This window comes from Notechis scutatus, chromosome 1, assembly GCF_049901735.1.
Source record: "Notechis scutatus isolate UNSWTSFEM ecotype Mainland chromosome 1, rNotScu1.2, whole genome shotgun sequence".
Lineage (NCBI taxonomy): Eukaryota > Metazoa > Chordata > Lepidosauria > Squamata > Elapidae > Notechis > Notechis scutatus.
The window spans coordinates 197,310,627-197,334,690 of record NC_142009.1 but is presented as its reverse complement, the minus strand read 5'-3'; the positions used below and the strand labels follow the sequence as shown (position 1 = coordinate 197,334,690).

The following is a 24,064-nucleotide window of genomic DNA, read 5'->3' as shown; positions in this document are numbered from 1 at the left end:
GATTCACCTTTGAAAGTAGAAATAGTTATCAGACTTCTTCGTTTATACCCTTACTTTTTTTCTCTAATAAGTCTTACTCATTAGAACTTAGACAGTCTTGATAAGTCACCTACTTATTTTCCAGATTTTGAACTTTTTAATTCCCCACCTACAGTTCTCTAACATATATACCGCACTTGTGTTTTATATTGTGTACATTTAGCTTTAGCCAAATTTCTTTTCCATATAGTTCCATAAAACCATCCAAATCCAACCCAGTTGTCTTCTATACGAAGTGCAACATAATTATATTGAATATTGATGGATAACACAAGTCAAACAACATTGAATTCAGCTCTTATGTTTTCAAGGTTGTATTTATATGTCAACAATGATTTCAGACTTCAAGAGAATCATACTCAGAATCATCTAAGCATTTCCCATGGAATTGTTTGATTTTTGTTTTTTTATGCAAAAATCTGTTGGGACTTATTGCCACTTTAATGAGAAATATGTGTATTCTTATAACTGCACATTGCAGGGAATAAGATAACAGTTAATAGGCACATTGTCTTCTGAGACAATCTGTTGGCCACACCTGATGATGATCTAGTTCAGTAGTTCTCAATCTGTGGTCTGAGGATTCCTTGGAGGAGGGTAGTGTTGTCACAGGAGGTCCTCGAAGACTTTTGAAGAAATGTTATGATTTAAATCTTAAGTCTTGGGGGGGGTGAGGTGTCTGAGGTCATGGTTCGTGGCCAGAAGAGGTATTTAAAGGTGGTCCGTGATGAAGGTTGAGAACCACTGACCTAGTTGATGAATACTGGGGAGTTTTAATTTGGAACTTTTCAAAGCTAAAAGGCAAAAAGACCTGCTTTATTCACAAGCTACATCCATGTCAGCTTTGCTGTTAATTTAATACAGTACAATCTATGTATAATATGTCCTTTAATTGAAACCCAGTGTTTACACAAGCACCATTCACAGTAATGAAGTGCAACAGTTGAGCAAACTCATGATTTGATGGACTTCATCCATTGTTTGTCCTCTGTTCCTCCCTTTTCATTTTTCTTCCCTTAGGTCATTCGTTTTTTGATAAGAATTGACAAGGAGCCTATAATTGACATCAACGAAACAGATACTTTGTGGGGAGAAACAGGTATATGTGCTAAAAGTTTTTTTTTTAAACTTTCCAAACAATGGTACATTGTAAAAACTGAGTGAAATGTGTAGATTGCAATGCTTACCAATTGGGGTGGGGGTGAAGGACACATAATTACCAAACTTAATTCACTATTGAAAATCTGGTGATTGTTTGTGTACCCAGAGATAGCAATGATAGTGTCAGGGTGACTATGTCATGGTATTAATACTCAGGATAAGCATGAATAGGGAACTGAACTTTTTAACACTGTTACCTTCTGTGAAGCAATGTTAGACTTAAAAATTCAAAAAAAAATTGGTCATGGCAGTGCTTGTTTATTTTAAAGTTTGCTTGCTTCTTTTGTCAGAGCCTCTTCTCATTTCTTTGTGGAAAGTGTGCAATGAAAAAGTACTTAAGTAAATGAAGTTAGTGCATCTTGTCATTTTAATTCTAATTAGTGTTTCGGATTGGCCCCATGCATAGTGAGGCTCAAAGTATTAATTTCCATTTCTTTGTATGATTTTATTTATTTATTAGGGAACGATCCTTTTCTTTTTTCAGTGGGTCTGTCTAATTAGGTGATGTACAACACTAGACCAGTATCTGAGAATGGAAGGGTGCTCAGTGTTCAATAGAGGCTGTGTTTGACTTGCAGAAGATTGTAAATTCTATCTCGGGTTGCACACAAAAACTACATCTGCCTGAAATTCTGCGGTCATGATGGAAAATAGTGAGATGAATCAGTCATGGCCTGATTCAGTAGTGCAAAAGCTGCTGTCCTATTTTGCCAGAAAAGATGTATTCTAGAAATTAAATTCCAATATGTTTTGCTCCACTGTGTCAGAAATTGCACAAAAGCCAGCATTTGTGAAACGGATATTATTTGAAATGCCATGTGAGATACAGGAAAGCGAATGAGACAGTTTATATTGAGTACAACAGCTTTCAGCTGTTCAAATCATTTAACTGAAAAATGTTCTTTCCTTCACCCCAACTTTTTTCAACATTTGTGGCAGCATTCCTCTGGTCTAATGGGTTGCTCTCATATTTTCCATTTTGCATCAGCTTCTTGTTTAGATTTTCATTTAAACTTCTTTCCTAAAGTCAGAATTCATCAGGCAGATTAAAGATGGGAGTTCTCAACTAGAATGGTTAGCATTCCTGAGCATAGTTGTGTTTTTTTTGTCCCAGAGGAACTTGTTTGTTTTAAGCCCAGTACAAGCTAATCTTTGGCCTTGCTTTTTCCCCAATATGGTATACTTGAGATTCATTGTTTTTGTATCTTAAGTGACCTTAGAGCTATGAGAAATGCTGAGATAAAAGACAGGTCTGCATTCTGTTTTTACGATGATGGCTAGCCTTGCCTTACACTACCCATAGTGATCAGTTAGAAAGTATAAATCCAACTATCAGACTGCTTGGGTCAGCACAATCCTAAAATAAGTAGAGTTGTCCCCAGTGCCAAATGCCTTGTTTTTAAAAATTGTATGTGTATTTCTTGTAGTATTTTAGATAAAAGTTCAAGCATATTTTTAATTTAAGTTGAGTCAAATAACCTTATTGAGATAGGGACAAGTGTTCTGATTTTTAATACAAGCAAACTGAATTATTTTCCTCTCTATAATTATAATGAAGGTTAAAATCTGAGGGTATAGGGGAGTTCCCTTGCAGTGATTATTGAATTATATGTTCTGTGTAGCCTTAATACATAGAATGTTCTTATGTTTTTTCTGGTCCCCTTTAAATCCTTGATAGTACATTTTTCCCCTTTTTCTTTCATTTTTAGCATTGACTGCTGCTGCTGGGAGAGGAAAACTGGAAGCGTGTGAGCTCCTACTGGAACATGGGGCCCTAGTTACAAGACCTAATAAGAGAGGGATACCTCCACTTTTCTGTGCCGTGCGTCAGGGTCACTGGCAGGTGGGGGCTATACCGTTATGCATAAAACAGTTTAATTGACAGGAGGAAAGAAACATCCATAATATAAACTCAGTGTAGCCATTTTCAAAATCAAAAGGAAATCTGATGAATTAACAAAAGCCAAGGCTTTGTTTAGATATAACTACAAATGTGTAAAACTAGTTGATTTAGGAAAGAGTAGGGAGAAGAGAGGAGAGAAGAGAAGAGAATTCTTTATTGGCCAAGCATGATTGGACACACAAGGAATTTGTCTCTGATGCATAAGGTCTCAGTGTTCTCAGTTGCAGACCCTCAACAATCTGAGTCCTCATTTTACCCACCTTGGAAGGCTGAGTCAAACTTGAGCCTGGTGAGATTCGATCTGCCAAATTGCAGGCAGCTGGCTGTCAGCAGAAATAGCCTGCAGTACTGCACTCTAACCACTGCACCACCGAGGCTCTTAATAAATCCTTTGAAGTGTATCCTTAAAGTGACTTGTCCCAAAATAGGGCTGTTTTGTCAGGTAATTATTTCTGGGGCATCTCAAAGAACTTCTGGGTCACATCTTTACTTCTGGAAACTCCCTACTATCCTCTGGTCAAATATGGTTAGAAGAAATTTGTATTTTGTGGTTTAAATGTGTTTCAGTCAGCTGGCCAGAGTTTCTGTAGGTTCAGATGTTCATGTGAAAGACATCTTTTGTTTTCAATGATTGCAATTTTGCAGTGTGACTAATGAGTTTTTTTTTTCATTTTTCCAGATAGCAAAGCTTCTATTGGAACATGGTGCTGATATAAATTTAAGTGACAGGCAAAGCAGAACACCGCTCATGGTGGCATCTTGTGAAGGACATCTGAGCACTGTTGAATTTCTAGTCTCTAAAGGTACAATGAATGGCTTCTCCAAAACTTTTTTTTCCAAATGACCTTATTTTTCTAATTATTCTAACATAGATACTATTTATTGTTGATGTATTTCTGAACATAAACTTTTATGAATCCAGGCAAAGACCCAAACTCCAGTTGAAATTAAAATGTGTGTGTGTTGTGAGTTTTCTAAGGAAAGTCAAACAGTTAAATGAAAGATACCATATATGAATATCAGCTTAATTTAAAAAAACATTTTCTCACTCCTTTTTGTTTGTTTGCATATAGGTGCTGATATTTCATTAGTGGACAAGGAAGGCCTGACAGCATTGAGCTGGGCTTGCCTCAAAGGACATAAGAGTCTGGTCCAATATTTGGTTGAAAAAGATGCCAAAATAGGACAAACAGACAAGAATGGAAGGACACCTTTGGATCTAGCAGCATTCTATGGAGACTCAGATATTGTAAGCCAGGATGCATTTTATCTTCTCTGTCAATTTCACTACCTGAAATCAAGTAAAACTATCATTACCTTACTATTTAAGCAAATTCATATTGCTTTTTTTGTAGGTGCAGGAAAGACATTTAGCAGATTTTTTTTTAATGGAGCTGCTATTTAATGTTGAGTACTTTAGAAATGCATATATTTTGCTCATTTGATTCTCAATTAAAATACTTTCAATGCTATGTCACACCACCAGATCAAAATACTGAAAGGAGTAACATTATACCCTTTTTTTCTAACTGCCTAACTTCAAAATTGCATTGTTTATTGTGATTTCAATAGATGAGATGCAAAAAAGATCTTCGAAAGAGGTCTTTGAGTATAGCTTCTGTGTTAATTTTTGTAGTTTGTACTTTATATATTTGTAGATTGTACACTTTCATATGGTACGGATGCCTATAACAACAGTCTAGCTGCAGAACTATTTATTCATCCAACAAATTTGTATAGCTGCCCAACTCACATATAAGTGACTCCAAACAGCTTACAACATTTAAAAATGTAAAAGATCCATCGTATAATAATAAACCCTACCCTACCCCTCATGGTAGAACAGTCTGCTTAGATTAGCCACTTAATTACTTCCATTTCCATCCAGGCCTACTAACAAAGCAATGTTTTTATGGCTTTTTGGAGAAGGAGCAGGGTGGGGACCAACCATATCTCCAGGGGGGTGGGGGGTGATGTTCCGTAACAAAGGGGCCACCACTGAGAAGACCCTTTTTTGTGGTTCCATCAGATGACATTCTGTGATTGATGAGACCCGTAATATTCTTCCTACCCTGATGGGGGTGGGTGGATAGAATAGGGGAGACGTGGACCATCAAATAACCTGGCCCTAAGCCATGTAGGGCTTTAAACATGATAACCAGCACTGTGAATTGTACCTGCAGCTTCTGCAGAAGAGATGACACAGGTGCAAGTCTAGGCTTGAGTAAAATTGTTCAGGCGGTTGTGTTCTGGATTAGCCAAGTATAAAAAATGCTTAGGGTATTTTATGGTTAAAGTCTGGATATTCATAATATAAATGGTTTAAGAACCTGGTGTTTTTTTAAATACAGTGTCTGCCTGTAGAAAATATTTTAATTTACAAACCAAGTTATGCCAAAGGTTTTTTTGAAGCTTGATGGAATACATTAAGAAATATTAATTAAACATGTCTTTCAAGATTATGCTTCCTGGAAAAACAGCTGTAGAGCACTTTATTGATCAAGTGACCTAAGCATTACAGTAGTAGGAATTTGATGTACAAAACGAATACGTGAAATAACTGTTCCCGATTGTATTGTTTCAAATTGAGGATTGAGTGGCTGCACCGATTACCACAAAGTAATGTTGATTTTTTTTTATTTTAAAAAAGCTTTATTGCTTTACATTTTTATTGCTTACAGGTGCAGTATTTAGTGGAGAAGGGAGCTGTAATTGAGCATGTTGATAACAGTGGAATGCGCCCGCTGGACAGAGCCATTGGATGTCGAAATACCTCAGTGGTTGTCACCTTGCTTCGAAAAGGAGCCAAGTTAGGTCAGTGAAAGGTGTTGAGAAAATAACACCTTTTAGGAATGTTTTAAAGCCCAAAGTGTTTGCACTAGACTTTTATAAATATTCTAAATATTAATATTAGTACTAATATCATGCCTATCCTAAATAAACGGAGATTTTTAGCAATTCAGATGTTATCTATTTTAAGTTAAATTCTTAGCCTATAAGTATCCAAAGCTTGGGCATTAACTCCCAGGTACCTCCAAACAATGCTGAATTGTAATTACAAATGTGACAGAAAGGTAGACTTATTAAACACATGAAGAATAATTAGATTAATTGTTCAGTTAATTCATATAACATTTCACGACTGTTTTTTTTAGAGCGTAGACACCCGAAGGTTATATATCTGTTACAGATCATGAAAAATTAGCAGCTATAATAGAAACAAAACAAGATTAGAAAGAATGGAGTTGTCCAAGAACAAGACAGAAATAGATTATTCCACATTGCTAAGCTTATTACAATATTTCCAGGCTGCCGACTCCATGTGGACTTTCAGTGGTGCATAACTCATTATACAAAATAAATATTTTCATTAAAGTTATATTTAAATCCCTCCCATAGTAATGCCTGGCAACATTGCACTCTGAATGTTCTTCTGTGAAAGCTATTGGGGAAGGCGAAATTCCTTCAGGATGGAGCATATAGAGAGAGACAAAGCCCTTCACCCATAATCCATGGTCCCTGTCTAGTATATATCCTGGATAGATTGCTTGTCTTCAGTTCTAAGCATATCTGGATTATGTAGAATCGTGTAGAATTTTAAAAGTAATAGCTAGCTATTGAAATTGTAACCAAAAGTCCACTGGCTCCTAACACAGTGCCCTGAATAGTTATGCTGGACATTTCCAGAGACTGCACCTGGAGTGGGCTGTGCATTATTTATTAATTGTCACTATCAAATAGTTTTAAAATATAGCCCTATGTAAAGCATACTGCAGTAATTTAACCTAGAAGGGGCTGGATAATTGCTCCAGGTTTTCCTCATGCAGGTAGGGTCCAACAAAAAACATTTGTCTAAAAGTTCTGGACCTGCTCCTTTGGGGAAGCACTCCTACTTTAGAGTGATTTATTAAGTTCTTTATACAGTTACAACAAAGGACTCAAAGCATTTAGAAACTGAGCAATAAAAACAATAAATCTGATTTGGTTAACTCAGACAACCCTTGTATTGTTAATGTCTTTAATCGCTGGGACAAATAAGGAAGCAGATGATTCCTAGACAACACATCCAGCTTGCTTGGTTTGACGTTCACCTTGAGTCATCTCACTGAGACCCTGACTTCCTCCTGACTCTGGATGAGGAACTGCACACTATATCCAGGGTGGAATGGCTTTGTTTCTTTGCCTATTGCAATTCTTCTGTGCTGCTTTTGTTTCCCACTATCCAGAACAGTGAGGTAGGGTCCATTTCTTCTTGGGAAGAAAGAACTCTGTTTGAGATAAGATATTTCCACACTTCCACAAGTGCTAAGGTGGCAAGTATAAGGAGGTACTTGTAAGCCAAGAGCCGCCCTCTTCAGTCCAAGTGTCAAAACAAAAACAAAAAAAAGTTTGAATCTTCTTTTTCAGCCCTCAACATATAGGCTTAGTAAAGCCTGTGAAAATCCTGGAATGTGTTCCTTTAAACAATACATCCAGATACCCAGATTTGAAGAGATAGTTGTAGTGACATACATGGAATTCCAAAAAAACAGCAAGCCATACTAATATAATCCAGTACAGGAAAACTGTTCTAGAGCACCTTGAGTTTCAGAGCCTGCAGAATCCGTTTCAAAGATGTTGGTTTGAGATCAGCAAGACCTCCTGATATTGTTGGAAGACAGACTAAAGCATCCCCCTTTTTATGGGACTCTTGCATCACGAATAGCTAGCGGGAATTGTTGATTTACTTGCAAGCAACATCCCTTTTTCATGTCAGGATTTAGCCTAAAAATTCAACAACAGCCTGAAAGCTAAGATTGCTTTCTTAATTGCATTCTTTAAAGAGCTGGTTTGTTCTAGCCAGACAAACCATTATGCTGTAAAGCTTCATTTTTAGATAAAAATTGGGATGGGGGAGAACTGATAGCATCAGCTAAGAGGCACTGTTGAGTTACCTAAATATAGGAGTTTGGAAAAAAAATCTTAGAATGCATTTAAGTGTTAATTTTACTTATTTCAGGAAACGCAGCATGGGCCATGGCTACTTCAAAACCTGATATTCTGATTATCCTTCTACAGAAGTTAATTGAAGAAGGAAACATAATGTATAAAGTAGGTGGATACTTGTGTTGATTGAGATCTGAATGAATGAGTGAACTGGTATACGTACTGGTAAAATATCCATAGTATAGATTGCTAAACTACTGTTACATGCAGAGTGGCTTTGTACAATATATTTGCTTTTATTTGTAATATTAATAATCTTAATCTTGACTGAAAAAGATAAAATAACTTCATTTAAAATATAAAAGTGTAATCAAGGCAATGGTTATTGCAACTGTTTAAATGTTGATTTCTGTACTCATATGTGAATTGTGCACGAATATAATACAATGTAATTCTGATTCTAGTAAGGTTTCTCTAATGATAGTAAAAATCACATAGTATAGTAATTGTGATTCCTGTGTAATCTTACATAGGAGAAATAACAATGACTAGTTGTGTACTTCTAACCAGTACATTCAGATTCACAGATCTGTGCCCGCGAAGGCTACAGCTCTAGAACATTCTAAAGTTGGTCATTTGGTTGGGTCATTTCCTTCCTATTACAGATGCCCCTTCAGAGTGTAGGGTTAAGGAGCTTGATGCGATAAGAGGCTCAAAAGGAGAAGTGCCTGAATGTGCAGATGATTACTGAGAAGAATTGCAGTTATAGAAAACTGAACTCTCCATTATTCTTTATGACTCTCTACGTGATACATATTAGAGAGTAGAAAGCATATTGTAGAGTGATGGTCTGCGATAACATAGAATAGTGCTCTGTCTTGTGAAAATCTGCATGAGGCCAGTCAGCAACATCCAAGCCGTAATGTTGGATGGATTGGAGCTGGGAACGAACACTCCATGAGTGTCCTGATAGGGTATCCTCTGGCAGTGACGGCAGACATTAAAAGCAGCCCTTTAGAATCTGATGAGCTATGAAGTAAGCCAATTCCCACCATGAAAGGCATGGAGCTTTGAGGTCTTTGTGACAAACAAAGTGCTGAGTTTTCTGGCATGTCTCTAACTTTCCTTGTGTGAAACAATGTAAGGTTCACTGGTCTGCAGAGCACAGAGTTCTTCGGTGTGACATAGAGAAGTAATTAACCAAGAGAACAATTTTCATGGTCAGCAGCCCTTGGAGAAGTAAGTTGCCTTAGGTCCTAGCGATTTTTGAAAGACTTTTGAGAACTAGAAGAACTGTGAATCTATTCAGTATTTTTTAAATTAAAGATTGAGGGGAAAAAGTGATTAAGGGAGTTTGTGCTTATTCTCCAAAGGGAAAAGAAGAAGCAGGAAACCTAAGCAGAGTAGTGAGAAGTGGAGGGACACCCTGGACCCTGTGATAATTGATCTCTGCCCACTCTGAGAAAAGAGAACCCAGAGATGCAAGCTATTGCGAGATTTCGCCTCTCCTTTCCTCTCAATTTCATTTTTAGATATGGAGCTATGACTGCCAAGTTCTGTGTATGGTTCACCAGCACAAGGGACTTTAAAGAACTAGCAAGAGAGGCCGAACCAATCTAGATAATTACACGAAGCCAGTTTGAGGATGAAGGGTAAAAAAAATCCTGTTGATGCCTTAAATCAGGGCTGTCAAACTCTGGCCTGTGGGCCAGATGCGTCACAAGCTGGCCATGTCCATGCCCTGTTTAGCGAAGGGGGGGGAAGTCCCGATAGTCACGTGACGCCACCATGATGATGTGAGTGTGACACCCCTGCCTTCAAGCATTTGTTTTTAAATGAGAGCATAGGGAACCAAGAGCTATGTTTTAAGGTGCACAGGATTCTTCCTGATGGAAGTCCATTTCTCGTTAACAAGACGCCTACTGATGTCGTTTTACAACACTTCCAAAAGGAGTTAAAAGCCCTGGCCAAGGAGTAGCCTTTGGAAGTCAGCTAAGTAAATTGAAATGCTAAAGATTGATATAATGATAAAGCTAAGCTTTTAGAAAGTTCCAGAACCATAATTTGCACAGGCCTTTGTGTGTGATGAATAAAACCGAGAGAGAAAAGGGGGGGTGGGAGTACTTCACAGCTAACAGCCATCAGCAGCTGCCTCCTGCAGCTACAACATGATCCCAGGAAATGTTGGTGTTGGTTTAAGGAGTTGCCAAGTGATGCTGCACATGCACCAATGTGCTTTGAAATGGCCTTTCTCCACATTCAAAACAATGCACAGTTCTATTTTAATCACAGTGCACAGCAAGGCTTGCCTTAAGTTAAGTACCTGTATAAGTGTTTCTCAACCAACTTTAAGAGGCATGGACTTCAACTCCCAGAATTCTCCAGACAGCATATTTTGTGTTTTTGAAGTCTACGCATTTTGTAAAATTGCCAAAGTTAAGAAGCACGAATAATAAGGCAATGTACTAGAAATGGGACAGCAGGGAGTGCCATTGTTTCTTCACACACATTTCAAATAGAAATTACCCAACCATTGCCAATTATATTTTAGATAAATGTGCACACAATTTAATTGAGTCTTGCTTAGGTTATATCTATCTCAGTGAAGTGGATACTTTATAGAGAAATGTATTAAGGAGATATATATCTCCTTAATACATTTCTCTATAAAGTATCCACTTCACTGAGATAGATATAACCTAAGCAAGACTCAATTAAATTGTGTGTACATTTATCTAAAATATAAATGCTTTACTTTTCAAAACATGTGAAGTTTTTTTACTTAGACGAAGAAATTTGAATTATCTCCAGATGTAAGGCATATTAGGGTTATATTAGTAGTTAAAATATATTGGATGTCTTTCTGTTCATTTCAAAAAAAAATCAGTATGATAAGTTTAAATTAATTAAATGACTTTCAAGTAAAAGTTAAGATGCAAGTGAAAGATTGTATTTTAATGAGATTTATGGAATTGCACCTGATCATTCCCTACTTTTTCATTCTTTTTATAGAACTATCATTTGTGAATCTGCCTTATGTGTTAATTAATTTTTATTTAAGTGGGTTTACGTATAAAGATATCCTTTAATAATTAACTTCATAAATATTATCTAAATATACACTTACTACTCTGCATGCTTCCTTCTGAAATATCTCTAAAGTTGATAAAATCCATGCATAATTCAATTTAGCAGTGTAGTTTACTCATAGTTTTGTACCTCTGAATTACACTGTTTTGTATTGTATAATCTTTTTCTCTTTACAAATATACATGTTAATAAAACAGAAAAATACCTGTAAATGAAAAAATATTGTCTTTATTACAGGTATAACTTGTTTTTAAAAGAATATTCAAAGCACTGCCATGTATTTAGTTCAGGTATGAAGCAAATATAGTTAAGTTTCATCAACTATATTATTTGCTTCCGTACCTGATGTAAAAGATCATTATTGTTGAAATCTAGTTAGCTTCCAAAATGAAATAGCTTCATAATTTTTAAACTGATTGGTAAGATGTTACACATTTACATAGGATATTGTTTAAAATATTTTTAAACATCCCAGTTTCATTAAGATACAGAATGCAATTTCAGATTTAATTAGTTTTTAAAAAAATCTTTGTGGTCCCTATCATATCACAGCAGACTCTTGCCTATACATAGATAGGCCCTGAAAGTAAACATGCAAGTATTCCTCAAACAATCTCCATGAAATTCCAAGTCTATATTATCCAGTAAAAAATATTTTTAGTAAAATATGTGAAGTACAAACAGTATTACTGTTTATCAAGAAAATCAACCTTTTTAAAGTCTTTTTTTCCCGTAAATTTTATTTGAGTTTTCACAAAGAGAAAAAAAAATACAAATAAAACATCTTTTTTGAAAGTAGCGTAATCCCGGGTTACATTTCTTCGTACAGACACAAATTCAGGTTCATGCTCATTTTTATATTCTATTCCATATCTTATTACTATTTTACATTTTCTGCATAGCTTCTCCCCTCTTTTAATTTTCTCAATTTTATTTTAATTATCTCATCTCAATTCAAATCATTGTATTTATATTTTTGGTCTGTCCGGGTTTCAATTATCTATTATCTTTTCTCATTAAACAAAATTTCTCCTGTAGTTACTGATTGGAGTATGACGCCTTTATATATTTTCCCTAAATTGTAACATTCAATATAATACATAACTTCCATTCAGATTCTGCTTGGTACACTTTTAAACTACACACTGTATTCTGGAAAAAAGATAAAGTTATAAATGTATAATATAATTAAAACAACAATCCATTCCAATTCAATTCTATCATTAATATTAATATTCATTAAAGTCTTAACATCTTTAACATTACTTTTCAATTAAATATCATATTTCTATGAGAACAATTATAAGCTTTCCATAGTTAATTCCCCCCCTCTTCACTTATATTTTATAAAACATTGACTAATTAAAATGTTCCCGTTCCTTCCTAATTCAATTTTCTCGTTTATTTTATTTCACTTATTTTATTCACAAACATTTCACTAAATTACACTATTTTATCCCTCATTTTAATCATACGTTGTTTCCAATTTTCTAAAGTTATTTCTATTACTAATATAACAATACAATCTTATGTACCTTTACAGAATCCCTTTTTCAGTTAGATTTTCACCCATTATCTCTAAATAGGTCCTGTTTCTCTATATCTTGCTCCAGTCCTTTGTAACTTCTTTTCCTTTCCTTCGTCCCTCTCTTCTTCTCTCTCCTTTTTACCCCCTTGTCTCTCTACCTCTATTTTTCTCTTCTGTATTCCCCTTTTCTGTTGCTTTCCAGTATTATACTTATTTTTCGAATTATTTTTCTTTTCTTTGGTTGTTTTTTTAAGTCTTAAATTCTCCATTCTCTTTCCCCCCTTTCCTTTTTCTTCCCCACATAAAATTGCTTGTTCATTAAAGATGGCTTCTTCTTTGTCCCAGTCTTCTTGTTTTGCAGTCTTGTTGTTTCTCATAGTTCCAAATCTCCATTTCTAAGAATTGAAAAACAAAGCCAAAAGAACCCTTCCCTTCTTGTGCATCTTCTTTGTACTTTTTAAGTTCCATTTTCAATTCATCCAGAAGTGGTGCCATTGTATAAATTTTTAAACAACCACCCGATTGATTTTAGTCATTCAAATATAATAACCAAGAATCCAAAGATCACCAAATAATCCAAATACACGCAAGCTGTTTCTTTTTTTGCTCTTTTTTTTTCACTTTCTCTTCCTGGGGTTACTATTTAGTTGCAAAGTTTCAGTTAAAATGTATCTTTTAGAAGTCTTGTTGAAGTTTTACTGTAGATTCTTTTTAATTCCAGGCAGTCTCCTCCCTCTTCCAGATCCTGCCCTTATTCTTTTTCTCTCCCTTCCTGCTTATGAAAAAGAAAGTTTTTAATGTCCAGAAATCCTTATTATCCCTTTGGCATTTTGTTTTATTTTCAGCTTAATTGCCTATTGATGTCAAAGCGGATTTTTCCGATTTCTTATTTAAGTCTCTTAGTTGTCAGTATAGGGAAGGAGAGAGAAGGAAAAAAAAGCCAAACCTTTCCCTTTTCACTTTCCTTCGCTGCTTCCGACTCTTCTTTGGGAGTGATGTTATTTTTTGTAAGTTTAAATTCCAGGGTACCTTGGTTGTTGCTTTTACAATTTAACCCGGTCAGCCAAAACTTTCACTTCTTATCTTCCTCCAGCACATTCTTTTCCAGTCGAGTTCTTCTTTGTGGTGGCCATTTCTGACCACCGCTACAAGCGCCTTCGGGAAAAGGAGTAATGGCCAGCTGAGGAGGAGAGATGAGGCTCTCCTCAACCCTGCTGGCGGTCTCCCCCCTCTTCACCACCTCTGCGGGGTGGCTTAGCCCCGAAACCAGCCGGCTCGGGGCGCTCCAGCGGCGAGCCCAGACAGAAACTGCGCACGATCGCGGATTTCTGTCTGTCGCCGAAGCCTTTCAAACCGGAAGTCAACCTTTTTTAGTCTTTAATGATGCCCACTGGACTACCAGTTTATTTTAAAGTTGAAAACACTTTCAGCAATGAAATATTATTGTTCTGTGGTTTGATCTGCAGAAAGGGAAGATGAAAGAGGCAGCACAGCGGTATCAGTATGCCTTAAGGAAGTTTCCTCGAGAGAGTTTTGGAGAAGAAATGAAAGCTTTCAATGAACTCAGGGTTTCCTTATACCTGAATTTATCAAGATGTCGCAGAAAAACTAATGTAAGCTCCTTTCCAAGTTTTTCCCCATGGTATGATTTGCAGAAAATAATTCTGGGTGGAACTGCCAGTTTAGATAATACTAATTCAGCAGCTTTTTTGAATAATGGGCAATTGCCTTAAAAAAAACATTTGTAATGACTTACAGTTTCATCCAAGAATATAAAGTTTTTGAAAGTTTTGGCTCTTTTAGTATTGTTTAAATTGGGTGGGGGATGAGGGAGGGCACCATGTGTTCTTGACACTGTTTAAGTGTGACTGCTTGCATATCTTTTCAGACATCTTTTACAGTGTCTGATCTTTCAGACATCAAGGTATTTCTGAAAGCAATTTGGGTACCCACATCTTCAATTCATGACAATCATCTGTATCTCAGGTATAGATGGATCACAAACAGATTCAGAAGTGGGATTAGGAAGATGTCTTGAGGTTATCTAAGCAGATACTCCTCAGTCAAATGGTTATATTAATTTCTGCACTGTTAATTTTGGCAGGATTTTGGCATGGCAGAGGAATTTGCTACCAAGGCCCTTGACCTCAAACCCACATCCTATGAAGCATATTATGCTAGGGCAAGAGCCAAGAGGAACAGCAGGTACTTAAAGCCCTTTTGCAATAATATTTTGGTAATATTTTAAAAAAATGTGTAAGAATGATGATACGGCCTTCAATATTACATTTTGACAAAAGACCGAGAAGTTTTCTACTGGTTTCCAAGCTGTTAATGGATATTTTGTGTTACTTTTGTTTGTTTATGCTGGCAGAATTTCCAGTCTTGGTGGGGTACCATGATGGTCTGTGGAACTGAACAGAAAAACTGTTAACTGACACTTACAGTATTATGAGGAAAAAAATAATTGGGATATTTTTGGAAGGAGCACAAAAAATGGTTAAAATCACCTCCTTAAATGCCATAATCAAACACTGACTTCAACGAAATTGAAAATATTGGGATGTGCAATATATATGAAACAGCCTTACTATCACCCTTTTTGGTATAATTTTCTAAAAAGAGGGGGAAACATAATGCTTTGCTAAAAGCAAGGCTTGGTTATGTGTATTTATTTCCTTTCCAAACTGAGATACATTTTTTTGGACTGGGCGCTCTTGTCTAAAACAGCAGTACATTAGCTTTTTTGAGTCAGGAGCCACATTTTAAAAACTGGATGAGGCCAAGATAACAAATACCATTTAACAGTAATAACAGAAAATTATGTTAATTAAAGCATAACTATTATTCCACATTTATTTAATTTACTAGGTTAGGTTTTCTATTGTTCTTTGTCAGTAATTTTTTAAAAGAGTTTTGAGGCCTATTGTTCCTATATTTGGAAGTAGCAGATTGTACTGTTTTGTCGCTGACGTAAGAGAACATTTACCAAGTTATTTATCTGATCTTTATTTAATATATCAAATTTATTTTTACACTATTCATCAACATAAAACTTTTTACTATTTTACATTTTTGCATGCTCTCTAGATGCATATTGTAGCACATCCAAAACTTGCCATAGTATGAAATGTACACAGATGTGCATATGTCTTAGGAATGCAATGTTAAGGGAAGATACACAGTTCTGCAGAGGAACCTTTCCAGACTCCCCAGGACCATTCTGGATTATACACAATGTCCTTTATCTCCTTCAGAAGAAAGCCCATTGCAGAAAAAGAAGCCACTTTCATGAAAACTGTTTTATTGCTAAGGGCATTTTTGACAAGGGGTTGCTTTTTTTGAAACTGCTTTGGGAAATAAGGCCAGGAGCTTATCGTGCTACTCTTGAAAGGGATTTACAAAAGTGGGTTATGAAATATATATATATAAGGAACTGCCAAAATATATATATACACTGTGGCTTGTTGTAGCGAAAAGAGGAATGTGCCAAACTCATTGTTTTTTTGGATTTCCTTTCTTCCAGGCAATTTCAGGCAGCCCTCACGGATCTGCGGGAAGCCATAAAGTTGTGCCCTGGAAACCAAGAAATCAAGAGACTGCTAGCTCGAGTTGAAGAGGAGTGCAAACAGCTCCAGAGAACGCAGCAACAAAAGCAGCAGTGTTTTCAGGCGCCGCAGCAGAGCAATGACTCTGACTATGAGGGTGAAGTACTTGTGCAGGATCACTTCAGCCTGGAAGAGATAAAAGAGGAAGAATTTTTGTGTGAACAGGAACCTGGTCCAGCTAGGCCAAGATTGCCACTTTCCCAGGCTTCTTTATCCTGTAGCAGAAACCCTCAGGAAGGTACCCAGCAGAAATTTAGGCCTGTATCTCCTCCAAACAGAGCTGGCAGTGCATATTTGCGAGAGCCTGGCTTGTCTGTGCAGTCCACGAAACAAGCTCAGATAGTAAAAACCAGTCAGCATCTGAATTCTGCCCAGGCTGGGGCAAGACTTAGTTCTAGCCAGTCTGGCACAAAGATTCAGCACCTTCAGTATCTTCCTTCAAGCCCTGTGACTTCCAGGCACCATATGACTCCGAACAATAAAGCACAGCATTTAGATGGGGCACACACAGTATCAGCAGGCAGTACCTGTGCACTTTTCAATGAAAGATTAGCAGCTGGCCAGGTTCCCTACTTGCAGCCTAGTGACAAAGGATCTTTCATGAGTAAGTCCAGAACACATGAGAAGCTGGCCGTGTATCCTCCTCCTCCATTAAGTCAAGGAACTGGTGAATTAAGGCAGCAAAGTAGCGCCAGTTTACTTTCTGTCAACATGGCACCTTCCAGCTCAACAAGCAGCTTGTCATCTAGCAGCAGCTTTTCTGAATGCATGGCAGGACAAAATCTCGACATGCAACTCAAGGAGAACAAAGCCTGGCTTGGTCAGAGTGGTTCAGCCGAACACCGGTCCCGCAGTATTCCATTCATGGGGATCATGGATAAAACTGTACGCTTCCAGCAGCAGCAGATGAACCCCTCGAATCGCAGTTGGCACAGCCAAGCTACAGAAGGGGTCCTGAAGAGTTCTGGGACAGCTTTATCTGCAAGCTGGGAGTTTTCTTCCAAACCAGCAAGCAACTCTGCAAATCAGGGTTTATCTTTCTCTCCCTCTTCCCTAATAATAGGAGACAATCTCCAAAATGGAACTCAGTCTAAAGAACTGGAGGAATTAAGGCACCAAGCATCTGCCGGTCCTCAAGATAACAGGATAGGTAAGCCGGTGGCTCATTTATATCAGGAAGCTCTCTCCAAACAGCATTCTCAGCTAAGCAAAGACATTCATTCAAGTCACATCACTTCTGCAAAACCAAAGCGATCTTTTGTAGAATCTAATGTATGAGCCACTGTTCTGTTGCAAATTAATAACAGGGATGAGCTTTTGGCTGTAAAACATACTGCAATAGTGGCATATAGGTTACTGCTATTATTCATATTTTAGGGAGTGTATCACAAAAATGTGATCTTGTAGCTGCAATATGAACATTAACCCAGCTATCCTATCGTCGTTTTTTTTAAATAGGTTCTTAAGGTATTTCTTAACACAGTTGAAAAGTTCCATCATTTATGCCAATCTTTGCAAGTTCGGATTTACGCAGCCTGCGGCAGTATAGCAAACTAATTTTTCTTTTTTTTAAAAAAAAAAAATGTATTTTAAAAATCTGCAGTCCTGAAGCTGAAGTGGTATATACAGTCACTGGGGACTAAGTCTCAATGAACATAAATATAATTTACTTCTCAGACTATAGGATTGTGTTGTAAAACTCACTTTGTTCGGTCATGTATATTGTTTATTGTTTAAATTTGATTTATTGGTTCCAGAGGATGAAACCCACAGAACCTTTACTTTTGTCAATGAGTATTTTCTTAGAAGGAAGATTGACTGTTATTCTCCCACTTTTATAAACCTGGCAAATATATCATCTTTACAAATATTTCAGCAGTGATATTTTATTCCATGCAATTGAGGCTGTCTATCATTATTGCAAGGCAAGAAGTAAAATTTTGCATGCATTTTATTCAACATCTTTGTTATTGCACTGACTCATATGACAAGTTAACAACATACAATCAGCACTTTACATAGTTTATCTAAACATCTTTTGAGGTGTTATATCAGAAAAACAAAGAGAAATACAGGTCATAGAGTATTTTTTATAGAACATCTAATATCTATCTGAGGGAGAAGCTTACATAAAGGCCATTGATACTTTCCTCAGTATGCAGTAGGAAATATCTATTTAAATTACAAATTGTTCTTGAAGAGGCACATTTGTAAGGATGCTCCTAAAAGTAATAAAGGCTGGTTGTATAAGCTGGAAAATTCTGTAGTCCCTTCAACAAATTTATTTCCATATGTACAGAATATATGTTACATTATAACAACTTCACACATTTTTTAAAAAAAAGCATTAAAAAGTCTGTTTTGGAATGACTTAATCTATTCTGTAGCTTATTTATTGTTTATCTTGGTATTTGTACAATCTTATTCTCTTGTTCTGTAGATCTATTTTTTGCACAGCTACTGTATTTTTCTCTTATTAAATAAAAGATTATTAATATAGTTTCTGGTTCAGTAGTGTAGTTTTACAGCACAACGCTGAGGTCATCATTAATGCAAGCTTAATTAGGATCCATTTCAAATGTAAAATATATGAACAATCTGCATAGATTACTTCTCTCTTCCAAAAATTGTTGGAACCCAAGTGAGTGTTTAATATTTGTAGATGAACTCAACAGCTGGTCTCCAATAAGTTGACAATTATTCCATGCCACAACTTTGGTTGAATTGTCAACTTTCTATCTAGGCTACACATCTAGAAAGGCACTGAAATAGGAATGTATTGCAGTTGTACAAAGTTATAATTGGTCGTGAGATGCCCTTTTAGTTAAACTGCATAGTCTGGGAAGTTTTTCACTTCATTCTTGATCATAGTCCTCTGAAGACAAAGATTGTTTGTAACACATTTAATAAAAGGAACATGGTTTCAGGGCAATAATTCTGCTGTTAACACCAGGTCATGCAAAATCTAACAGCACATGGTCATGTCAACTTGATAAAAGAGTCCTAGGAAATCTCAGAACTGGAAAACTAACTTCAGATTCTTGCTCCTTGTACTAGCTCTTTCTGAGCTCAACAAAACATGACACCAGACCCATTTCACAAAGGTATTTGGAAGAAGGCTGGGCAAGACAGGCTTTTGATCCCAAAGATCTAAGTACCTGTTGCTCTCTGTCAGGGCCATGGTGTTCCCACATTCTTTGGAATAAACAGGAACATAAATATGTACACTTAGAGATCCAGGACAGGGATAGAAAAACGTGCATCTCCCTGGCCTCAATTCTTTATTTCTGGTCTACTATGGGCTCAGCCCAGGAGTTTTTGGCAAGCTCTGATATCGAAATCTAGGAAAAGTCACATCATTACTTTGCTGGTTGCTAAATAACTTACTGCAGAGCATAATCTATTACAAGCTATATACTGTCTTGAAATTAATAAAACTTACTTTCTAACCCATGCATACTTAATCAAAACCAAGTCCTACATCAATGGAATCCATTTTAATATAAATATCACTGCAGCCATGATGATTTCATTCAATAACAGAAACTTAAAATCATTTGTAACAATAGCTGACATTTGTCAAGGCTTAAATTATTTGAGATAATGTTATCAATTAACCGGTGTTTTTAAAAAAAGTGCACCGTATCAACAGGAAGCAGCTCACTATTGAAATGTTTTGCATACCTTTAGATTCATTTCCTCTAATTTTGAAAAAAAGGTGACAGTCTTTAAGGTGCTTGCTTTTCATTATATTTTTGCTGAGTTTCCAACCAGCGATTAATAGCCATTTTTAGTGCTCGGTTTGGGGTAAGTACAAGTCTCTGAAGAGGGAGATTCGTCATTGGACTAGAACGCCGTTTTTTAATTATCCAATTTTCTATTGCTTCTTTCTCATAGGAGTAGCCATCTAAAGAAAGAAATAAGCATTCCTGAAAACAGTCGTGCTCTATTAATCATAACTTAAAGCAAAAATTCTAGTCTCTTCAGATAGGAAACGGATCAACTTTGTATCAATAGACACAAATGTACATATATTATTTGGAAGAAATCAGTATGAACTTTGTAACTGCCTCCTCTGACTCTAACGCAATAAGAATCTACTAATGTACAGATGTAAAAGATTAATACAATGTAGAAAATTTCATTAAATACCGTTTTTATGTTACACAAAATCATTCAGTACCACTGCTTGAAGTGACAAAGTGTTGTGTCTTTTACATCTTTTACAGAAGGCTCCTGCTGCTTTGGCAGCAATTCAGACTGGAAGTGCTGTCTTGACTAGTCATTCATATTCAGACGCTGTGAGGCGGCTCCTGAGGCAGCCACACAGAGCTTTTGAAAGGCCCCAGCATGGCGAACTGATCCAAATAGCTTTGCACTGTCATAATGCATACATGGATGCCAAGCTGGGATCAGGTATGCTGGCTCAATATGTGGAGGGCCACAATTGCTGAGAACTCTGCTATGCGAAAAAGGCCTTTCTTGACAATTTAAATTCCTGTTTGCAGGATCCGGACTGTACAAGTGTTACCTTCACACACTGAAATTTTCTTCACCTGCAGTATGTAAACAGGGAAAGCATGTCTCTTCCCGCTCCCCTCAAAACTAAGTCCTGTGTATTATACTTACAGATGACAGCCTCGTTAAAGGCTACAATTTTATGTACTAGTAAGACATTTTTATAATTGTAAGCAAAGTCTTTGCCCCACCCACACCAAAAAATGCAGGATTGAAAAAAAAAATTGAGATTGCAAAGATTTGATAAAAACTCATTCTCAATAATGCCAAATAAGAATATAAGCATGGAATAATGAAGGAACTTGCAAATAAAATATTTTTCTTGTATTTTAAACATTATTCAATTTTACATAGTTATTGTGGGGCAGAATGTAGGTTTTAGAAATAGAAAAGGCTCAATTTCTCTTTGTGTTAATGCTTTAGAACAGGGTTACCCAACCCCTGGGCTGCGGCCTACTACCGGGCTGTGGCCCATTAGGAACTAAGATGTGCCAGTGGCAAGTGAGCGCACATGTGCACTACTCCACTCATGCGAGCAGCGAGCACTGATGCTCGCAGCCCCACTTTGTAAGAGCCAGATGCAGGCACTCATAGCCCCACTCACGCGAGCAGCAGGCACTGACATTTGCAGCCCCGCGAGTACAAAAATATCCCCTCTTCCCCCTCCTCCCCGCTGCAAGAATTAAAGCGCAAGAATTAAAATACTGTATTCCAATCAAATATATCTGAACCTCATACCATACAGTCATTCATCAGACAATATGAATATTTTCTCATCTGGAAATAACTGATTTTCATGAAATTAAAAAGATGGCATAAAAATGTGTCACTAAACATTTTCTACTGATGGATCTCACTCTCTCACTAGTTTGCTATAAGTGAGCTAGAATTCTCAGTATGCCGAGTCTGTTACTTTAATCCTGGAGTTTAAAATTAATTTCCAAAAACTCATCACAAAGCTGTCAAAGGAATAATCAAAACTGCTACACAGAGTCCCTTGTGTCCTAAGCTTTTCATGTATAAAACAGAAGCACAAAATTGTGACGTTACTGGGCGATATTCAGTTCTGCTAAGAAAAAGAAATAGCATATAAACGTACTGCCAATTTTTGTAGGGAATGTTGCCTACTTAAGTCCCATAGACTTTCCAAAGAATTTAGAAATTTGTAATCTACTTTCCCTCACCTTCCTTTTGAAATAAGAAAGAAATAATTTAGCACATGCTGCATTCAGATATAGCTTTCCATCAAGAATGTGGGCTTTCAAATTTGGGGTCTCCATTTCCGTTGTGCTTAGCTACAATAGTTATTTTTCAGGAAGATTTGTATTTGTTATAACTTCATATGGCCACCAATCCAATACACATGACTCTGGGCAGCTAACAATTAAAAATGAGTAAAATCAATAACCAAATTATAAATTGCATAAAATAGCAGCAGAAGACTTTCACTGCATACCACAATTGATACAACCAGAAACTGGCCTCACCCTATATTACCAGGAGTCCTGGCTTGATGGCAAAACCAGATCATTAAGGCCCTGTGAAAAGCCAGAAAACTTCAGGATGAAGTCTTTGTAGGCACGCCAGATGGCACGCCATTGCAGACGGGACCTGGAGCATACCTTACCTGCTGATTTAATAGAATGGGAAGATACCAATATGGAGGTTCACATCTTCCTAATTCCCACTTCATCAGAAATAACTTAACTTCCCAACCCATTTTGGGTTCTTTGTTCTTCCAAAACTAATTACTGAAGATCATAGGGCAGGGGTGGGCAAACTTTTTGGCTCGGGGGCCCGCATTCACTTTTAAAATTTGACCACAAGAAGAACAGGTGGTGCCGGACCATTGGAGAAGCGGAGCAAAGCCGGAGATTAGTAGCTGCCTCTTTCGGCGCAGAAAGCTTCCCCCAACCAGCCGGCTGGTCTCCTCCTTCTCTGCCTGTTTGTTCTGTATGGCCAGGAGGAGGAGACCAGCTGAGAAGCTCTCCGCTGCCAGGCGGGGGCCACGGTGCAGGGCACATCGCCACCGCCCAGCCCTGGCTTGGGAAAGCAGTGGGCGTTCCCGGGCGGTGCCTTGGCCCTGCTAGCAGGGAAGCAGCTGCCCAGCTCCGTGTTGTGTGTGCAATTTTTGGCGCGCGGCTTGGTCTCTTGGCGGCCCCAATTTTTTTTTTTCAGAGGGATATTTTTTTTTCAGAGGCGGGCGTATTAAAATGACCAACGGGCCGGATGTGTCCAGCGGGCCGTGGTTGCCCACCCTGTCATAGGGCCTTTAAAAATAAAGCTTGGCATGGTATCAAAGGCTGCAGTGGGTAAAATAAAATAGCTAAAAAAGCAATGCTTAACTTGTAAAACTGAGAATTCATTAATCATTCTCAAATTTCTAAAATTAAATCCTTAGAAACTTATTCAAATATTCTGAGGAATTATGAAGCATCCTGTTTTAATATCAAGCACCGATAGAAATCATTTTTAAAGCAAGAGTAGTAGGTGAGAAGGCTCATGGTGCTGGAAAGGCAGGGCAGGCCCACTGAGTAGGTGCAGAGCAACAAGAGGAAGAGAACTATGAGAGAAATAAAGTCAGCTCCTTTAACAGTTCAGTGTATTTGTCTGGGCCAAAAGACAAATCAACTGCAATGATCCGGATTTTGCTTTGTCCAGATCATTAATCCCCCAAGAATGATCTGGTTGAATGTCAAAGGCTTCATTCTGTCAACAAAGCAAAATATAGTTCGACTCTGTGTCTGCTGACAATCAAAATGTGTACTTATAGGAGGCAATCCAACTTAATTTCAAATCTGATGCATTTTTCCAGTTACGTGCATTACAATGTGTAAATGGCATGCAAGCCTTCAGCAGGCAAGTCCAGGACAGCAGATCGTCTTGTGGCTTTCCACCTTCAGACAAATGAGGTTATCAGCAAGAGAGGACAGAAATTTGTTAAATTTCTGACTTTGGGCAGAGTAAAATTCCAAGTAGAAATTAGGATAATTGAAAACTCCCATTATCATTTTGGCAAGTAGACTGGTTATCTGATATAACCCCTCACATCACTTTTATACTTTTCTTTATTTGTTCCCTTATGCATAAGAAGGAATGGCTAGTGACCAGAATGAATGCATGAGCCACAGTAATGTTTCCATGAAGTCCTAAATATGTGCACCAAGAAGACATCACTCTTCTCACAATAACTAGCCTGGTCCACACACATCTGCTTCTGACCCTTGCAAGGGTGATCCTTTCATCAACACCAACACTATTTTTTTGTTTCTCAGTGAAAAGCTTTTGGTT

The 24,064-nt window shown here is 37.2% G+C and overlaps 2 protein-coding genes across 14 annotated transcripts in view; one reads left to right on the top strand and one right to left on the bottom strand.

Annotated features, from left to right (window-relative positions):
* The window catches only part of TANC1 (tetratricopeptide repeat, ankyrin repeat and coiled-coil containing 1), a 153,437-nt gene extending 134,682 nt beyond the window's left edge, over positions 1-18,755 (top strand). For all 5 annotated transcript variants that reach the window (XM_026674439.2, XM_087949930.1, XM_087949929.1 and 2 more), the window contains 9 exons: positions 1,060-1,138; positions 2,910-3,043; positions 3,783-3,906; positions 4,177-4,352; positions 5,785-5,917; positions 8,103-8,194; positions 14,114-14,260; positions 14,752-14,852; positions 16,174-18,755. In XM_026674439.2, the coding sequence (XP_026530224.2) occupies positions 1,060-1,138; positions 2,910-3,043; positions 3,783-3,906; positions 4,177-4,352; positions 5,785-5,917; positions 8,103-8,194; positions 14,114-14,260; positions 14,752-14,852; positions 16,174-17,533 (2,346 nt within the window). In that variant the 3' untranslated portion in view covers positions 17,534-18,755. The remainder of the gene's footprint in view (positions 1-1,059; positions 1,139-2,909; positions 3,044-3,782; positions 3,907-4,176; positions 4,353-5,784; positions 5,918-8,102; positions 8,195-14,113; positions 14,261-14,751; positions 14,853-16,173) is intronic.
* The window catches only part of WDSUB1 (WD repeat, sterile alpha motif and U-box domain containing 1), a 40,405-nt gene continuing 17,255 nt past the window's right edge, over positions 915-24,064 (bottom strand). For 4 of the 9 annotated variants that reach the window (XM_087949937.1, XM_087949933.1, XM_087949934.1 and 1 more), the window contains exon 11: positions 15,644-20,162. In XM_087949937.1, the coding sequence (XP_087806063.1) occupies positions 19,984-20,162 (179 nt within the window). In that variant the 3' untranslated portion in view covers positions 15,644-19,983. Of the gene's footprint in view, positions 1,094-15,643; positions 20,163-24,064 lie in introns of those variants that run through there. The other 5 variants (XM_026674564.2, XM_087949938.1, XM_087949941.1 and 2 more) reach the window with 2 other exon arrangements.